Here is a 12,704-nt window from a genome sequence, read left to right as displayed (position 1 = left end):
AATACAAACTGACTGACAGAGGTTTTTATTCCGATGCTACTCATGATGGCACAAGACCAGGGGTCAGCAACCTAAGACCCATGGGCTGGAAGTGGCCCACGGAGGTCGTTTGACCGGCCCACGAGCCATCCACAAACCAAGCTGCCTGCTCGTATGCTGTGCTAAATCGGCACAGTGCGGTGCGGGGACTCGCTTCTGCTCTGCCGATAATCGTGTCTGCGCAGACGCAGGAAAGTACGGGCGGACGCGTGATCTGGCCCACAGAGGTATCTCCGTGGGGCCGATCTGGCCCAGGCAAGATAAACCTTGCCGACCCCTGCATAAGACCAAAAGGTGGGGAGTGCTCAAAGTTCACAACCAACCACCAGTGGAATTCCTTTGCCAATCTGGTGGCAGATGGAGACAGAATTTGGCAAAGTCAGCAGGAAACTACTAGCATCCTTTTCTATCAACATCCAGTCCATCTTTGGAAATTGTTCAATTCTGTGCCATTTTGTTTCCTCTGGGAAGGAGTTCCATTGCTCAGCTTCCCTTGTGCTATTTGCTTTGGGGATATTGTGTCTTAACAGCATCATTCGCGTAGAATTTGCTGATCTAAAAGATCCAAGTAGAAAATTATTTTCATTTTACATTTCCCCCTTTTCAATCCCGCATGCCTCTTCAAGTATCTTGATCCATCTCCTGTTGTTTCTTATCCTATTCTCCTTTCAAACTTAACTCTACACACACCCTGCCCATCCGCCCCGCCCTCAAAAACCCAACACCCTGTCAGTTTTTCATGCTACTTCCTTGGCCTTTCTATATTCACTTCGTCCTCCTTAAACAGCTTTTCTCACTTACCCCTTCCTTCCTATTCTGAGTGTATCAGTAATTTTTTTTTTTGAAATATCAGCCTTTAATCTCTTTTTAAAATTTCATTCAACACCTTCTCTGGCCCTTTTCCTTCCTTGCCGCACTCCTGGGCCTTTCTGTCTCCTGGCATCAAGGAGATGCTGGTGTTGGCAACAGTGCAAACCAAAGGTTATGGCATGGCTATGGGAGCACAACTGGCAAGTCATGAGGCAACGGGCAGGCTTTGGCACTGAGGCTTTCAAAAAAATGATTAGACAAACTACTGGAGCAGAAAGCTATCAATGGCTTCTAGCCATGAGAGCTAGGCTCTGCCTCCCTCCATGCTCAGAGGAAGTATGCTTCTGAATGAGAGTTGCTAGAAACCCAGGAGGGCATCTGGCTGGTCACAGTGAGAACAGAATGCTGACTTAGATGGGCCATTTGCAGGATCCAGCAGGCTCTTATGCTCTTATGAGGTCGGGATCTGACTCTTGAGTCATCCCTTGTAAGCGTAAACTGCCAAGGATAAGCTGATCGGTGATATTCATCATCCAGTAAGTTGATAAAAAAAACAGTAACCTCAAATATTTAAATGGAAGGGCAAAGTTGAATTTTAAGTCAGCCTCTAAATATGGGCAGTTTCAAACACTCAACAGCCAGAGAGCTCTTTGAAGAGTTCCTTCGAAAAAGAACAAGGAAAAAAACATTTCACTTGCAGTACATTATGTAACTGTAAATCAACATTCCAAGCGCTGGACAAAGGCCTATTAACAGTTGTACAGTTGAGTTGCCTTCTCTGTATGGGTGCCACTGTTTGGCTCCCACATGGACAACTGCGGAAAATGTACTGGATGTGAAAGATCTATTCAGAAGTGAATTTTTAAAATAGCCTGGTTGCATTTTTAAAAGACACACACAGGCGCACCCAGAATGCAACGTATTTCCTATGCCTTTATTTTGAAACCGCCAATCTGTTTCTGAACATTATGTCATGCTTCACCCAGGAAGTGAGGGCAAGAAAAGGTTGAGCTTCAGCTTGTTACATTTGATCTCATCCCACCCAGGGGCAAATGCTACTGTAAGTTAATTTCATTTTATCCTTACAACAGCTCTCTAAGGAAACTTTGCCAGAGACACAGAAACTCACCAAAGACTCCTCTACAAACCTCAGACCTGAGCTGCTACAGTGTGAACCCAGATCTTGCTAGTTCACAAGCCAAACCAAATCCATTACACATCTCTGCCTGGAAAATCCAGTGTTCTCCACCACATTTTGAACTGAGAGAATGTAAATGAATCTGAAAGTCTGAATACACTTTGCATGCAAGCCCTCCTCCTCCTTGAGGATAACTTTACTGTAACAGGGCTCTACTCCATGGCGCCAATAGTTTATACAGTGGTGCCTCGCTAGACGAATTTAATTCGTTCCACGGGTCTTTGCTTATAATGAAAAGTTCGTCTAGCGAATTCCATAGGAATGCATTGAAATTTTTTTTGAATTTTTTTTTTGCCCATAGGAACGCATTAATTGAATTTCAATGCATTCCTATGGGAAACCGCGATTCGCTAGACGAATTTTTCATAAAACGAATTCGGCAACCTCCGCTCAAAAAATCCTTTCGTTAAGCGGAAATTTCGTTAAGCAGGGCATTTGTTAAGCGAGGCACCACTGGAGTACCAAATGGAGTAAAGAGTTAAAAATCATTTGGCTGTCCCCATGTCTCTGTTGCCTAGAAGTGTGAACTTGACAAAATATGAAACCCACTTCCAACAACAACTGAAACACCTATGAAAGATTTGTGGTTTTTTGCAGTCTTCTTCTGCTATAAGTCCTAGAAGAATGACACTGGACTTCCTTGCTATGTGAATGTCAGAAATATGTATTTTTTAACATCAAAGCTCTTCAAACCATAGGAAAATATGTTTTCCTTTTGGCACAAACTGAATTTGCAGAGTAGCATGATAGTTGTGGGTGACCCTGCTGGACAAATAGAAATGCTACCATAGAACACAGAAGAGCACATGCGCCAATCTTTCATACAATGCTTAATTTTACAGATAATCATTGGAATAGCAGCAAGCAAACCATCCCATCAAACTAGAAGGGCCAAGTTCTTGCAGGCAACTCTCTGTGAATGGAAATCAAGTCATTTGAATGGGCCTTCAAGTGTCAAACATTCTTATGCAATATAGCCAACTGTATTTTATAATAAACAATAATAATATAATAATAATACCTTTATTGTCAATGTACAACTTGTGTTCAATGAAATTAACATTTGGAAATACATGCTAAAACAAATTTCCCTGGGTGAAGGGATTAGGAAATGCAGCTGATTCCATGCCTCAATAAATTATTGTTGTTTAACTGTGCAATATTGATCCCAGAATATACAAATGATTACGGCAGGGTTGCTCAAAGAATAAATAGGAGGAAGAGTAGGACCCATTACTCCAGTGTGAACTCTCTCTCTCTTCACTCTGATAATGCATATAGCATGGATCACCTAAATGCTGACATAGCAGTGTTTAATCTGTTTGGGATAGATCTGTCATTCATTTAATACTTTAAAAAAAGGAAAAGGGAAACACTCAAACATACAGTTTATGCCTGGTTTGGAATGATTATATAACTAAAGCTCATTAAACACTGATCCACTTCAATGAAAGCAAAAGTTCTCAAAATAGTCTCCTCCTAAAAACAACCCACATGGCTTTGTATAAGACCTAGTTTAAAGGTGCCTAATGTTAAGAACATAAACAGAACTGAAACCATTGTCAGCTGAAAATTTCTATTCTCAATAATTGGAATGGAGACAGGAGGGAGAGGAAAAAGAGGTTGGGAAAGTAAGAGGCTGGGGGATTAAGTGAACAAAAGGACCCTTCGCCTATTTCTTATAGACCAATAAGTGGATCATAAAACTACTGCCCAGAATATTGTGGCTGACTACATTTTTCTTTTTTTAAAAAAAGCATAGCACCTTTTGGTATACTTTTTGAAAAGCACGTCAGTTTTAACCTGATTTGTGCAGTAACTGCCTTTTCTAGTAGTAGTAGTAGTAGTAGTAGTAGTAGTAGTAATAATAATAATAAGCTAAATAATAATAATAATAATAATAATAATAATAATAGATGTGCTACAATTTTGATTCATCAATTATTGTTAACAAATTATGGGAAGAAATTTCCAGCTTTTGGGGATTATTTATTACAAACCCAAGTAATTTATAACCAAATATTAGGGCTCATTGCACAAACTGAAGGCCAATATGTACGCAAGCCTGAGTTCCTCTGCCTTTGAAATCCATATTGGTTTTTTTGCTCACTGAATAGATTTCCCCCCTTATTGCCATTGTGAAAGTAAGGCCCTTTTGCCTAGTTGGGCAAATGAAGGATCTCATTTCTCATTGAGTCTGAGTTTTCACACAGATACTAGCCATGAGATGCACCCAAAATGCAATTATATTTTGGAATTGAAGGGTTACATTTTGCAAACCTGATTTTTAAAGTTACAGGTAGGTAGCTGTGTTGGTCTGATGTAGTCGAAACAAAATAAAAAAGAAGTATGCATGCACACGAAAGCTCATACCAATGACAAACTTAGTTGGTCTCTAAGGTGCTACTGGAAGGAATTTTCTTATTTTGTTTCTGATTTTTAAAGTTTATGGCATCTATGAGAATGGCCAGCAGAAATCAGAATATCCTCATTTATTTATTTGATTTGCGTACTACTCATCCAACCAACCTCTTCAGGCAGTTTACACAGAATAGAATACAAAAGACAATTCATAATAAAACCACTAAAGCCAAAATAAAATAAATCACATCACAAACCCCAACTAAAAGCAGTGTATCACACAGCAGCTAAAACAAATAATTAAAACCAGCATAAAACTCAACAAGGAGCAAAAATCTGAAGAACCCAATGGATTGTAATGGAAAGGCCTGAGGGAAGAGATGGGTTGTTGCATCTAAGATACCATAGTGCAGGTAACCAGCCAAGCCTGTCTGAGAAGAGCATTTCATAAGCAGAAAGCAACCCCTCAAAATGTCCTCTCCATAGACACCACCCACATCACTTCATTAGGTGGGGTGACCTGGAGAAGACCCTCTGATGAAGATCTCAAAGTATGAGAAGGTATGTATGGGTCTTATGATATTCCTTTTCGCATCACCTTATGGCGAAAAAAACAGACATCTTCCTAAAGTTGAGCAAAAAGAGTGTAACCTGGTCCAACTCCACAGTTTCTATTTGGAAAACAGCTTCACTTTCTACTATAAAGTCAACACAGTGACATCAGAAGTATTTTAGTATAACACAGATCCATCCACATGCACCCTTATCATATAGTTTAAGACACTTATGACTTTGGGTCAAGGATTTAAAAAAAGGCAGGGATAAGTTTTGGGTCTATCAGGATATAAATATTATTCAGACAACTTGTAACAATATGTCCGCCTTTTGGCTGCCCACTGAATTCTTAACCCCAAATTGATAAGGAATGCTGTTCGTTCATAGGCCATTTTAGTCATCCTGACCTTCAGCTGGGACCCCTCCCCTTCCAAGGAAAGGAGTACTTACCGGCACTTTGAATGGAGATGTATTTGTTGGGTCCATGGGGTTGGTTTTGTCTGATGTGCTTGTCCCTGAGATGCTCCGCCTGCGAGGAGACCTCTCTGCTGGGACCTCTGGAGAGGGGAAGGGGAAAAGGTGAGAAAAATGAAAGACCATTTCCCGCAGACAGACACATTTCTCACTATTTACAGCAGGGATCAGCAAACGTTTTCAGTCCACTGTCCCTTAGACCTTGTGGGGGGCCGGACTATATTTTTTAAAAAAAATATGAACGAATTCCTATGCCCCACAAATAACCCAGAGATGCATTTTAAATAAAAGGACACATTCTACCCATGTAAAAACATGCTGATTCCCGGACCGTCTGCGGGCCGGATTTAGAAGGCGATTGGGCCAGATCCAGTCCCCAGGCCTAAGTTTGGGGACCCCTGATTTACAGTTTATGGAAACTTTAGTCTCTTTTGCAAAGTGAACATCGCAAGCAATTCAAAAGACTCCGCTCCGTTCAGTACTTTACTTGGCAAAGTTACAGCACACCTCTTATCTGAAACTGAAAAAGTACTCAGGCATGAAGAGAGTTAATTCTGCCAAGCACAATAAGGAGATGCTCCTGATATAAACTGCACTGAACATAATTTGTTAAAGGTTGAGGTTCGATATCATAGGGATGGTCATAATTCATAGTTCAGGCAGTAACAGCCCTAACCTATGCACGTTTACCCATAAGCAAGTCTTGAGCTAAATAGTACTTACTCTAAAGTATGCATGAATAAGACTGTAACCTAAGGCCACCTAAAGATTCACATACTTGATGGTGCATAATATGAAAACTGCTGCAGATAGGGAAAAATAGGTCGCTTTCTCCTTGTTCTGACAGCATGACCTAAGCTATGACTTTGTGATCACAACATCTGCCTAAACAAAGACGACAGGATCAATATGTACATTTTTTCACAGAGAAAACTATAGATAGATACCTTTATCACAACTGCTGCCCATTTCCAGTTCACAAACCTAAGCTTAAAGGAATGCAGCTTAACTGAAAGACGCTCCGCACAGAATAGAGAAAACCACATCCTAAGAAAAAGTCCATTGTTATCTTCGGGATTGAAAAGGAAGGGAGTAAACTATGACTCCGAAGGCTGGCATTTTTTTATTCCCGCTGTTCTCCTTTCGGGAGACAGATGCAGCTTAAAGTTCCATTTCTGGCCTCCTGGCCCTTGGGATCCGTGCTACTTCCACTTAAGAGAAAGCCGGCTTTTCCCCACTCTTCCCCCTCCCCTCTCTACAGCTTGCAGAGAGCAAGGAGGACACGAGAAGACTGCAGCTATTCAATCAATCGTTTCGAACGTACATCCTCCTCATCAGTTACTTTCAAGCTATTAACAGACACTCAGCAGCCAGCTCTCCTCAGTTTCAGAATATTTCCCTATTCATCCCGATCCTCCGAGTCAAAGGAGAGGCGCGACCAGCTGAGTTCCAGAAAAGGAGGTTTTCTTCACAAAAACATACCCACGACAAGATTCCCACCAACAAATCCTTCTGTGATGCTTTTGCATAACAGAGTCTGATTTTACCAGGTCTACAGCACGATGCATCCATGAAGACTTAAAGGGGGGGAAATTTGACATGATGAGAGATGGCAGAAGAAAACTGGATCCTGACAAACTGTGAAGAGCTTCACACCACAGGATATATCTCTTCTTGTTTAAATGTGAATGACAATGTTAACTCTGTATCCAGAAAATTGCAAAAAAAAAAAAAAATGGGTAAAAGGCAGCATTTGGGAGATATTCCAAAGTCAACCAAGCCATAGGTTTAAAACTGAAGAGGTAGATTTCTCCATGCAGGAGGGAAATTGTAGTCTGCAACAGAGATCCTTCACTTGTAACCACCCTTCAGCATAAACTGGTGATAAAAACAGGGTAGTATCTCTCTCCACAACTCATGGACTGTCTGCTCCTTCTTTCAGGATTACTATGTTTTTAAGTCTCTCAAAATCCTTTGCAGAGATTGCTGGATCTATTCCAAAATGATGCCTTCTTTTCCACAAAAGGTAAAAAAAGAAGCCAATATCTTTGCAGGCAGTATGCTGGATAAAACCACAAATGTCATTTGTTCTTCAGAAAAACAAATACAAAAAAAGGCAAAAAGTAAAGATAGAGCATATTTGGAAAAGAAGGAACTAAAATATGTGCTTTTACTCCAGTTCCGGCACAGTCAAACATTGCAGTGAGGCTTTGCTAGTCCTGCTATATGCTCACTCAGGAAAATTGCTCCTCCTTATCAAAGCATCTGTAGTAATTTAACACAGTCTGTTGGATTTTGCAGAGTCATACATGAAGAAGCATAAGTCTGGATCCGCCTGTCAACAACAGACTGCTGTATTTTTGGGGGGTGGGGGTGGGAGGTCTTGTTTTAAAGGAGGGAAGAAGAAAATCCACACTTCCCAACGCAACTTCCACCTACCAGAAATAAGTGACCTAGAGATCAGCCAGCCTGCAAGCTTCCGATTTCAGAAAGGCCAGACACTTTATTAAAGAGAGTAAGAAGATAAATCCAGATAAAGATGAGATAAACTTCAACTTTGCAATTGATGGACTAGGCATAGCAAAATAAGAAGGCTGCTGTTAGCCATCACAGGTACTTCTAACTGCGCATCAACTTACTGAAAATACTGCAGCTGCTGTTTCTGTGCCCTTAAAATGGCTTTTCTGCTGAGTTGGCTGGAAAATCTATACTATTGCCACCAGGCCAAAATTAGATTGTTGCCCTCTTCTCCCAATGCATATAACATAGTGCTTTTGCATTATTTTCATCTGCTGCAAAAAAATCAATGCACCTCTTCATCTTAAAATATTAAATTACCACAATTCACTGCATGACTCATTCACTAGGGCCCAGATCATACTGTCTCTGAGAATCAACAGGAGCCTAAAACCTTTAGTCCAGTCTCTCTATACAGCTCAAACGCGAATGGGATCCTTCATCACCAGTACACAAAGATGTGTGTGCAAATGCATGCACACAAACACACACTCATATTATGGAAATCTATTACGTGGCAGATATTAGTATTTGCAAATGTTTTGATTAGCTGTTAAATAACATTTGTAAATTGAAACAAGCTCAAGTAATTATTCACGAAATGGCAAAAGCCTTCGGAGACAAATTACAGAGCAGCCCTTTCTTTTTAGCATATATATACAGTAGGGCAAAACCCCCACAGAATTTATACAGAACTTTTTGAGTATTCATGGCACTTCATATGTCTTCTCAGTAATTCTTACAATATCCCTGCAAAGTAGGTCAGTTTTACTATCCTCATGTTGCAGATGCTTCAGAGCTTGCCTAAAAGTACCTGGGGAGTTCATGGCTGAGAGAAGACTTGAACCAGTAACACACTCATTCAATAATTCTTCAAGAACAAGGCAGGAGGAAAGAGGCTTTCTTCAAATCAAAGTGTTACAACCTTACAGTTAATGAGTTTCCGGAAAGACAGTGATAAAACATGAAAATCACATTTAGCCATTAGAGTAGAGCCCTTAGAGCATAAAGTGATGCACTACAAGTCTTCATCAATCAAACATCCAGCTAACAGGCCTGTGGATTTCCTGTAAACTGGTGGTCTGGTTTAAGAACCTTTAATCCTTTTGCTTGACTTTAATGGGATCGCAGGACAGAGCTGCCCTGACAGCGTAACTACCTTGCCCTGATATAACACCCACCCACACCCATTATTCAGGCCCATTTTGGGGTTTCAAACCTGAATTCAGGAGAGCTCCCTGGATGCCAAACCACAATTAAAGGAGACAGAAGGTATTAGAGGGAGAGAGCACACAATCACTTTTGTCCACTCCCAAATATAGTTACTTTTGGGGCAGTTTTACATCTGTACCGGACATAATACAGTACTTTTTACTGAAACGGGAGAGGAAAGGGGCTTTCATTTCCCAGAGTCATTTTGAATCATAGAGTTGTAGAGTTGCAATTGTAGTCCACCTCCCTACAATGCAGGAATATACAGCTGTCCCATATGGGGATCAAACCTACAATCTTGATGTTATCAGCGCCACGCTCTAACCAACTGACATGCTTTCTTTTACTTGGGAATACAGGGTGGTAGGAGGAAGATGAAAGGTCCCAGGTAGGTATGAGAAACCTGTGGCCCTTCAGTTGTTGCTTGACTACAGGTCCATCATCCCTGACCATTGGCCATGGTGGCCAGGGCTAATGGGAGACGGAGTCCAACAACATCTGGAGGGCCAAATGTTCTCTATCCTTGGTCTAAGGCCTACAGAGAGGAAGTCAGGAAATACCAAACAGTATTCAAAGGATCACAACAGCAGGAGGAAGAAATGGGTTGAGAAATCTGATATAGGAGCAGCTGAAGTAAAACATCAGGCGGGTGAACAGGAAGTGCCCGGTTGTAATCCAGTCAAAGACCAAGGATCTTCATAGCTTTAGACTAGAGGAAGCAACCTGGAGACACCAGCCATGGATGGCTTGTTGGAATGGGCGAATGCCTTTGTCAGGGCCCTGCAAACTGGAGGAGCAAGCAGGGTGGCTCAGAAGTTCTACCATTTGGCACAGAGGCAAGGGAGAAGGAGCCTTTCAATCTTTCCTTGAGTATACAAATACCTAAGGCTGGATCTAGAAACATCAAAAAAGCGTTAGGCTTGCAGGGCCAAACCCACTCAAGTCAGGTCAGCCTATTCTAATTTTAGGACTGCTGAAAAGGATTTTTAAAAATGTGGAAACATCCACGTATGCTATCATGAGCTCCTTGGAGAAAGCCCTGCATAGGATAAACAAGTAAAAAATGAATAAAAGGTTCACTTTTATGACATGAAAACAACTGCCAAATACAATTTTGCAAGAGACCAAAATTTTGGAAGTTCAACCAACAATTATGGCACATCAAACTTGCTGACCTACAGAAATGTTTCATTTAAGTACCCATCATGCTTGTGCTCCAAACCAATATCATGCAATTGTAATATGGCCTAAAACAGGGTACAAAATTGGGGATGCTGAGACTTCTGTATGGCCCATGAGTATTTGCTCCTGTTAATCTCTTTTAAACAAATTTCAACATTTTGGTTAAAAAAAAAAACATGAAAAAGATAGCAAACTACCCGAGAATTCGGGATTTAGCATATAAATGAAACAATCTCAGCATTTATTGTATTGTCACAGCTCTAAATTTTTATAGGGTGATGGTACTGCTCCTGGTAACACACCCTGGAACCATATGAATATACTCCAAATGACTTTATAGGTGCATTTAACATGAACAACCAGTATGTATGTATTTCTGCAAGCAAGTAATATGGGTGACAACCCCACCGTCACTGCAAGCCAACACTATGTACAACTTCTATTAAACATTGACACATGCATAATTTGCCAGGTTTCTTGAAAGTTCAACTCAAAACGGTAATAAAACTCAAAAGCCATGTTCTACATACACCAAGGAGCCAAAATGTAAAATAACAGAAGTTTCAATGGCTTTGGGTTAGACAAAGGAATAGAGCAAAGACTCTCCCACAGCTTATTAGTCATGACAGTTCAATGGAAGGTAGCAGCCAGCATCCCTCTGTGTCCCGAGGAGGAAAATAGCAGGAAAAGGCCACCCCTATGCCCTCCTGGTGAGGACCAAGAAACATCTGGCTGGACATTGTGAGAAAGAACTACATAGTTGGACAACACTTCCCAAGTTCTACAGCACAAAATGTAAAGTGAACAACTTTCCGCTTTATATTAACTTCTCGCTAACTAGCTTAAATGGTTTTTATGTTGTTTCAATGCTTAGGGTGAAGGGTAGGAAACAAACAAGCAAAACATCAAAGGTCACGAACCATTTTATCTGCTACTTTACTGATTTAGTTCGCACGAGTTGAATTTCAGAATTAAGTCATACTGGAGAAGTAGAATGGCTGGCATTCTAATGGGATCTCCAGGATTTTCACTATATACTATAGAAACCATCCAACGTACATGGTGCTTTGCAAAGAAAAGTTTTGAGAGAAAACTGTGATAGGTACCTTGTGCAATACATTGCTAAAAATAGATCCTCTTAGGTTAGTGAGTTCTAGTTAGTCAGATTCCAGTGGGCCAAGTGATCTATAAACTTGCAGACTAAACAGAACAATCAAATGTTTTTAGAAACTATATTTGTATAAGCAAATACTGTGATACACACAAATTACTCCAGCTTTTATCTATTTAATAAAGATCTTCTAAGTTGCGGCAAACTTTAGAACTCGTGCCTCATTACAGAGTGCAACTAAACGCATTCCTCTGACAATTCCAGGATGAAAAACCAAACCCACCTAAGAGGTCTATGTCAATTAAATGTTTGAAAGAAGTAGCATTCCAAGCCTACCGTACCAAGAAATGACAGGAGGCTTCGCTCATCTTCTGTGCTGCTATCCAGCCACTCGGCCGCATCTCCAGGAGAAAGGAAACTCATTCTCCAGCCAGAAAACTTCTCCATACAGAAGACAATGGCCAAACGAATCAAGGGAGGGAGGGTGGGAAATTGCAGATGATCCTGGGAGTCCAGTACTTAAGTTATTGACTGGGCTGAACAAAATGAAATGGAAAAAAGGATGGCTGGCTTGGCCCTGCTGCCAACTCCCTAGCTGACAGACCTTTCTGATGAAGGAGACATGGGGAAGAGCAGGAAAGAAAACTGGGTGCCAGTTTCTCACCTCAAGCAGGAAGAACAAAACCAATGTGATGGGGAAGTGGCCTATAGCTTGAGACGAGAAAATAGCATTTGAGAAGATAAAGGGGGGAAACAAAAGAAACTGGTCCCAATGCAGGAAAGATCAACAAGCCAGCCAGCATAATAAAGTCTAATATATGACTGTCTTCCTTTGGGGTAAGGGTGATTAAGATAAAAAAATTCAGTATTTTTGTTTTTCCAAAGAAAGCTTAAAGATAATTAAAAACCCTGTTAACAACCAGAGAGAGCTGCATCGCCACCAGTCCCCTTTCCTGCCCCAGCTATTATTACAATAGCATCCAAGCCTCTCTTACAACGCATTTGCTCATGCAATGGCAGGTTGATCAATCTGTGAATAGGAAGAGCCCCTCCCCTCCTCCCTCACCCCCACTCCCTCCATCCCTCCCTCCCGCATGGCGGCTGCATTGATCAACAATAATGGAATCTGTTTCCAACTGCCAACAGCAGCATTAAGGATATTAGAACAGCTCCTCTTCATCAGAATAAGAAGCGGCCAACGCGAGCCCAGCTCAACTTGCTCTCCTCAGTTAATGGGGCTCTCCC

The 12,704-nt window shown here is 41.1% G+C and overlaps 1 protein-coding gene across 8 annotated transcripts in view; it reads right to left on the bottom strand.

The window, feature by feature from the left end:
• The window catches only part of RASAL2 (RAS protein activator like 2), a 147,568-nt gene that overhangs the window by 66,969 nt on the left and 67,895 nt on the right, over nt 1–12,704 (bottom strand). For 6 of the 8 annotated variants that reach the window (XM_035121311.2, XM_035121312.2, XM_060276605.1 and 3 more), the window contains one exon: nt 5,414–5,520. In XM_035121311.2, the coding sequence (XP_034977202.2) occupies nt 5,414–5,520 (107 nt within the window). Of the gene's footprint in view, nt 1–5,413; nt 5,521–6,384; nt 12,498–12,704 lie in introns of those variants that run through there. The other 2 variants (XM_060276606.1, XM_035121315.2) reach the window with 2 other exon arrangements.

Source organism: Zootoca vivipara, chromosome 7, assembly GCF_963506605.1.
Source record: "Zootoca vivipara chromosome 7, rZooViv1.1, whole genome shotgun sequence".
NCBI lineage: Eukaryota > Metazoa > Chordata > Lepidosauria > Squamata > Lacertidae > Zootoca > Zootoca vivipara.
This window is presented reverse-complemented; position numbering and strand designations above follow the sequence as displayed.